The 7609-nt window shown below is 44.6% G+C and overlaps 1 protein-coding gene across 1 annotated transcript; it reads left to right on the top strand.

Annotated features, from left to right (window-relative positions):
* Positions 1-1793: 1793 nt before the first annotated feature.
* Positions 1794-7408, top strand: LOC123128467 (probable pectin methyltransferase QUA2). Its single transcript, XM_044548475.1, has 8 exons — positions 1794-2802; positions 2894-3023; positions 3853-4093; positions 4499-4721; positions 4813-4982; positions 5106-5409; positions 5987-6125; positions 6719-7408. The coding sequence occupies exons 1-8, from the start codon at positions 2177-2179 to the stop codon at positions 6866-6868; spliced, it is 1983 nt and encodes a 660-aa protein (XP_044404410.1). The 5' UTR covers positions 1794-2176; the 3' UTR covers positions 6869-7408.
* The last annotated feature ends 201 nt before the right edge of the window (positions 7409-7609 follow it).

Raw genomic sequence — 7609 nt, forward strand, 5'->3', positions numbered from 1 at the left:
TCCGTTCGGCGCTAGGTCATCGGTGATTTGGATCACGACGAGTACGACTCCATCAACCCCGTTTTCTTGAACGCTTTTGCGCGCGATCTACAAGGGTATGTAGATGCACTCCTCTCTCCCTCATTGCTAGATGACTCCATAGATTGATCTTGGTGATGCGTAGAAAATTTTAAAATTCTGCTACGTTCCCCAACATAAAGGGCCTTACGAACCGGTGCTATTGCCCGGTTCTGCACTAGTGATGTCATCAGCTTGGTCAGAAATACTATAGTATGGATGTGGCGGCAACGGTGTTTCGATGTCTCGTTTTGGCAGTTGTAGTTGGCGCTCGGTGTTCCAGGGATCTTGATGTAATTTTTATTATGTTTGAGGTGCTTTTAACTTCTAGTGAACTTTTAGATATGTATCAATATGTTTTTTTGGTATTTGATATGTCTTACACTTTCTCAAAAACATAAATGAAAGATACTCCTAATAAAAGTCATATTTCTGATTACATCAATTGATATTTGTAACGAAAAATAAAATGGATAAAACAATTAACAAGCACCTAAAAAGGCAGCATGAGTGATATTAGTCATTGAATCATCCATGACTAACGGATCTCACGTCTAGTGTCGTCAAAGAGCACATGGAGGTGTGTCTGATATGACTAACGTATCTCGCGGAATTGGTTGGTGTTTGTCTTCGATTGATTTGCTAGGATTCAGTCTTTGTTTGTCCGTGTTCGTATGTCTACATATTGGATCCTTTCGATCTACGACTCCTTTCCTCGAGGACAATTGTTGTTCTAGTGCGCTCGTCATGTATCTTAACACGACGACTTTTCAATCGCCTACTACAACAAGATTTGCCCCGCTCCTATGACGGAAAGACGATGACGACGATGGCCTCCGCCTCGCGTTAGCGCTTGTGATTGTCGCATGGTGATTCTATGGACTTGAATGTAGTTTCTGTTAATTCCAGTGTTCTCTTTGTACTGCCCGGACAGATGATGCATAGATTAAAATTTTCAAAGAAAAAACATTGATGAGTTGATGAGTAACAACGGTTGGGCTTATATTGATTTAGAAGCATCTTAGGCATTGTACAATGATAGGTGCTTAGGAAAATGCTTAATAAAATAAATCAAGTTTTTCTTAAGCACCGATGCTTATTTCTACAGGAGAGGTGCTTAATTAAGCGTCTATTATCTACAAATAAACACCGATGCTTAGAGAAAAGCTGATTTATTTCTTTAAACACCTATGTTAAGCACCTTGCATTGTACAAAGCCTTACAACTCCTCGTATTTACATTTCTCCAACCAAGAACAAGACGTTAGAACAACGCAGAGTAGCTGCAACATGTTTCCCTCAGCCACTTCGCTCCGGCGCCATCTTTCTAAAATATAAAACCCCAGGCCCCGGGATTACACACGACATGTGGCGACAACAGTACTCGATTTGGGATCTAATGACCGGCACGATCATCACTAACTTATTCGACCAGTAGACTACAAAAAATTCCCACAGTATAATAATCCCAGCAAATCCAGGAAAAATAGAAGAAAACTCACATTCTGTAGCATCACGAGACTGTCGACCGGGCGGACACACGTCAAACAAAAACTCATCATCCGGTACATCTCCTCTAATCCTCCTCCCCTCCGCGGGGCCCGCGCCGCATTCACTTTTCTGTTCCATCCCCACCGGCCTCGCCACCCCGCTCTCCCACCGACGGCGGGCCCGGCCCCGGCCGTCACCGTCGCGCGCCAGCGCCGTGGACCGCGCCTTTATTTATACCGGTGCCGTCGACGGAGCAACCCGCTGTTACACACGCAGTAACAGAAGATACGGATTGGGAGCGCGCAGTCCCGTCCCGTTCCGTGGAGGCCGAGAGGGGAGGAGATCCGGCGCGGAACGGCCGAGGACGCGCTGCTTTGGTGGCGTGGTACGCTCGCTGGTGGTACCACCGCCACTGCTGCGCCTTCTCTCGCCCCATTTACTCGCCGTGCGACCGCCATTGATTGGCTGACTGATTGATTGAAGGGGTGTTGAGGCCGTGGCAGGCGGTGGAGCGGGAGTGGGAGTGGTGGAGTGCGGCGCTATTGCGGAATTGGGAGCGGGAGCGGGAGTCGGTGGTGGTCTGATGCGGCGCGGGCTGGGGCAGTGAGATCCGCAGCAGCAGCGCAGCCATGTCGCGGCCGCTGTACCGGGGGTTCTCGGGGGGCGGCGGCGGGAAGGACCGCTGCGCCGACGAGGGCCGCCACTACGACCCCAAGCAGCCCGGCGAGAACGGCATTGGCGCGGCCACCCCCGCGCGGGGGAGGAAGCGGCGCCTCGCGGCCGCGGCGGCGAGGATCGGGGTCCTCGTGCTCGCCGCGGCGGCGCTCGTGGGGTCGGTGGCGTGGGCCGGGTCGCTCTACACGGGGCGCGGGGCCGCCGCGGCGATGGCGGCCGCCTCGGCGCACCGCGGCTACCGGCGGCTGCAGGAGCAGCTGGTCACCGACCTGCTCGACATCGGCGTGCTCGCCGGCGGCGGGCTCCGCTCGCGGGAGGCGGAGGCGTGCGCGGCCGAGTACGAGAACCACGTGCCCTGCTACTACAACGGCTCGGACGCCGTCGACGTCTCGGATCTGGGCGGCGGCGTCGTCATCAGCTACGAGCGCCAGTGCGCGCGGGAGGGCAGGGCCACCTGCCTCGTCGCGCCGCCGCGGGCCTACCGCACCCCCGTGCGCTGGCCCAGCAGCAAGGACTTCATCTGGAAGGACAACGTGCGGATTAGCGGCCATGAATTCTCCTCGGGGAGCCTCTTCAAGAGGTACATGACCCGCAATTTGTTACTACTGTATTTGGGAAATGTTGAGTTGGTGGCTTCGTTTGTGAATTCGCTTATCTCCGATTGTTCGTAGGATGATGGTGGAAGAGGACCAGATCTCCTTCCCGTCGGACGCACATTTGTCTGACGGCGTGGAGGATTACGCGCATCGGATTGCCGAGATGATTGGCCTGCGGAACGAGTTCAATTTCAATGAGGCCGGGGTGAGCTGCTGCCAAATTCCTCTCTGTGTTTAACGGTCTGTAGTGTCACAGGTGGTGACTGGAATTACCTAGCAGAACTAAACCAGTGACATTTCTGTTTATGAGGTTTACCCTTGGTAAATTACTGAATTTACCTCGTTGAAAAGGCACACTTGATAGTGCTCCCTGTCAACAGCTTAATACTTCTTCCTCGCAAAAAAAACAAAACAAAACAGCTTAATACTTCTGATAAGTTCTGCTAAAATTTCCCATCTGATTTTCTTGTATTTGTAGAGGTTGCATAAAGATAACTCTCACTGTAATCTTTTTAATCTGAAATCATGGAGCAAGCTCAAGTACAAAAATTCTGACAAGTAACAAAATGGACGAGCTCACTGTAATCTTCAGTATTTTTTTAGATAGTTGCACTAACTGATTTTTTATTGTGGGATTTGTGTCCAGCGGCACCGGTCCATTGTGGCCTTTCCATTAAACATACCTTTACAGATTTTGCATGGTCAGTGGTCTGGAAAGTGCTGGTCAGTTTCCACTTAATCTGGCCTTTGAAAATCATGTATAGTCAATGCGTTGGAAAGTTTATATCAGGGTTTCTTGTACTGTGCTGCGAATTTTTTCTTGGTGGGCCAGTAGGACAGCCACTACGATCCATAATGTTGAACGTAGTGGAGATATCTTGGGTTGTACTTTTCTTGGCAAGTTCATATGATGTTTCCACTGTTGCTATTTGCTACTTCAGCTCATAGTTCATCTGCTAGTCTGATATTATAGTTTTTGGGATAATTGTTGAGTTTATGACAGTTCTGATTTCTCAGTGGCATGTAATTTTCAGGTGAGGACAGTCCTTGATATAGAATGTGGATTTGGTACCTTGGGGGCACATTTATTTGAGAGAGACCTCTTGACTATGTGCATTGCTAACTATGAGTCATCGGGCAGTCAAGTGCAAATCACACTAGAGAGAGGAATTCCTGCACTGATTGGTTCATTTGCATCAAAGCAGCTTCCATATCCCTATCTTTCATTTGACATGGTGCACTGTGCAAGATGCAATGTTGAATGGGACAAAAACGGTATGCATGGAGTATTCCCTTGGTTCTTTTCAGTGTCTTAACTCTCATTGATCGAAATAATTTCAGCTAGTCACCAGTTCAAGCTAATCCATCAACAGATGACTTGCACGTTTACCACCTTTTAAGATATGTGTACCCAAAGATGATGTAAATTTGTTGCTTTGTACTAATGTTCAAGGACATACCATCATGTACCAAAAGTGAAAAATCATACTTTCCTTGTGAATGAATTCTGCCCTATCTTATTTCAGGATTGTTTGCCACTACCAACAGGCATACGCAGAATTAAGTTAACAAAAATCCATGTGTAGATTTACCATAAATATGTACTTAGAATCTTTTTGTACCTCATGAAAATTTAACATTAACTCTCTTGCTGTATGTTACTTTACTCTCTTGCTGCAGATGGTGTTTTCTTGGTTGAAGTAGACAGGCTCTTGAGGCCTGGTGGATACTTTGTTTGGACAACAAGTCTGAATACACACAGGGCCTTACGTGACAAAGAAAATCAAAAGAAATGGACAACCATCCGCGCCTTGGCTAATAACCTCTGTTGGGAGATGTTGTCACAACAAGATGAGACAAATGTGTGGAAAAAGACAAATAAAAGGGATTGTTACAGTTCAAGGTATTGAATTCTTTTATAACATGTTTCCGTCTTTCTCATGTATTGAATCTAAGGTTTGGAGGAATGATGATTTTGCACTCCTGTGTTATAGGAAATCCGAACCTATGCTTTGTGCTAAAAGTCATGATCCCGAATCACCATACTACAAACCACTAAATCCCTGTATAGCAGGAACAAGAAGTAAGCGTTGGATCCCCATTGAACATCGCACAGCATGGCCTTCTCAGGCTAGATTGAACTCAACAGAGCTTGATATACATGGTAAGTATCAGCATACACAATGGAAGTAGAAAGGTCACAAACAGATGGATGACACTGCTTAGATATGAGCATTTTTATTGAAAATGTTGTCTGTCTTCCAATTAAAACCTTCAAAATTGCCAGGTGTGAATTCAGAAGACTTTGGTGAGGATACTTCCACCTGGGACTCCATGGTGCGAAACTACTGGTCTTTATTGTCTCCACTTATATTTTCTGATCATCCAAAGAGACCTGGTGATGAGGAGCCACATCCACCATTTAACATGCTTAGGAATGTTCTGGATATGAATGCTCACTTTGGTGGATTTAATGCTGCTTTACTCAAGTCTGGAAAATCTGTATGGGTGATGAATGTTGTTCCTACAAATGCCCCGAACTATCTGCCACTTATTTTTGACCGTGGACTTATTGGGGTTCAACACGACTGGTAAGTATTTGCCCCTGAGTTTTTCCTTTCTGACCCCCCCCCCCCCCCCCCTTGTTTCAGGTGTATATCGAGTAATCGCCAACTTTCTATCATACTAAAAATCCACATTGTACGCCACATGTGCATGCGTATACAAGGCACAGCCATGACTCATAATTTTTATCGAATTACATCTTTTTAGCATGCTTATGCAAATTACATTTTTGTACAAGAATTATGTCTTTATCAGATGGGGATCACCACAATGTAAAATGTTACTCCCTCTGCCCCATAATGTAGTGCGTATAGATTTTCAGAAAAGTCAAACTAAGCAAACTTTGACCGAGTTTACACTATTTTTATATAGAATTCCAAACATATACAACATGAAAATATAATTGATGATGTATCCAATGATATGCATTTGGTGTTTAAATGTACATATTTTTGTCCATAAACATGGTCAAAGTTTGTAATGTTTGACTTTTGAAAAAATCTGTACGCACTACATTATGGAACGGCGGGAGTACCTTTTATAGTTCTTTCCTTGTGGATCTTCTGATCACTTTAACTGATAGAATGTCAAACATTTGTTCAGGTGTGAAGCATTTCCAACTTACCCGAGAACATATGATATGGTACATGCTGATGGCTTTCTATCACTTGAAAAGCGCCAAAAACGTAGATGTTCTACTCTTGACATATTCTTGGAAGTTGATCGCATCCTAAGACCAGAGGTAACCAAGTTTTGCTAATTTTACATTTATACTGATATAGGAACTGGATCGTTCAGTCATGAAACCCATATGTAGGTTCCTGTGGATTCTGATCAGTGGGCAATAACGGTGTCCTGTTGTGTGTTGGTGGTTCTAAAAGTAAAATAAAAAACGATTCATATGGCTCCATTCTAACAATTGTTGCTGCTTAACTATGCCATATGCAAGGAAGTTTAGTTTGGGATATCCACAAGATACATTAACTTTGCTTTAATTCCAAAAACTCCATTCTTCATTGCCTGGTCATTCACTATGGCCAAATTGCAAGAGTTATGTTTTTTCTATCTATAGGCTATGTGAACTCTACTATTGAAGAAGCGGCATTCAGTATTGCGTAAACTTAGGTCTGATGCACAAACATTCTCATTTACCTGATTTTAAGAAATTGTCTTTGTAAAGTACTCTGTGTAGTTTTGAATCAGGCTGTCTCTTGGACAAGTCTTGCACTCGCATATATCTATAACTTATATATAAATCAGTGCTTGCATTGACCATTAGATGATGAGTGTTCAATGTATTGTCTAAAATTATGTATTTATTTTATGCCTATGCAGGGCTGGATTATAATACGTGACACAGCCCCTCTTATTGAAGCTGCAAGATCTGTTGCTGCTCAGCTCAGATGGGATGCCCGTATATTGGATCTTGACATAGCTAGCGATGAAAAACTGTTGGTCTGTCAGAAGCCCTTTCTGAAAAAATAATGAGCATACCAGACACTGACACACGATTCAGAAATTGGAATTATTCTTTACCCCCAAAATACTGTTACACGTATTGTCCGAGAACAACTGGGAACAAATTTCAGTTGAAACACTGGAGGAATGGGTCAGCTAACTCGTCATGAATCATCATGGGTCGCAAGGTGCCATGAGACTGATCGGGCAAGTGCATGCTGCAGAGGACGACAGGCTTGGTGGCTAAGCTTTCCAGGCCAAGGTTTTACTGCCAAGAGACACGGTGATGAAGGCGGCAAAGTTAATTTTGTAGCAAAACCATATGTTTAATAAAGGGATGATGCTGCGGCGTACATAATCGCGGCCAATGTGTCACATAGGTATAATTCCATTTTTCTCCCTCTCCCTCATTGCATTCTCCTCCTCTGTAATGGTGCTCATTCATTTTTGTATCTTGTATGTAAAATTTGTTGGTATCTATACTGGCCACCCCCAGATTACAATATTTGTGAAATGAAGGTCAATATTTGAGATGAATGATAGGAAAGAGCAAAACGAAATTCTTCATATTAGATGTTTCCAATTCCACCTACATTTCTATTTGTGTCGATTTTGTGCATGTTCCACAGCATGGTATCTGTATTATTCAGGAACTACCTGCATTGGACAGCTACATATGGAACTTGCAGTTTTTCTTACAGATTCTAGTGCAAAATTCCCTGCAGCTATTTTGCACGCCGTTTTTGTGTGTGATTAGTTGCCCATAGA

This window comes from Triticum aestivum, chromosome 6A, assembly GCF_018294505.1.
Source record: "Triticum aestivum cultivar Chinese Spring chromosome 6A, IWGSC CS RefSeq v2.1, whole genome shotgun sequence".
NCBI lineage: Eukaryota > Viridiplantae > Streptophyta > Magnoliopsida > Poales > Poaceae > Triticum > Triticum aestivum.

Coding starts and splice junctions, on each gene's coding strand:
- LOC123128467 (XM_044548475.1), top strand. CDS start 2,177: ATGTCGCGGCCGCTGTACCGGGGGTTCTCGGGGGGCGGCGGCGGGAAG. Junction 3,024..3,852: donor TCAATTTCAATGAGGCCGGG/GTGAGCTGCTGC, acceptor TGTAATTTTCAG/GTGAGGACAGTCCTTGATAT. Junction 4,094..4,498: donor TGTTGAATGGGACAAAAACG/GTATGCATGGAG, acceptor CTCTTGCTGCAG/ATGGTGTTTTCTTGGTTGAA.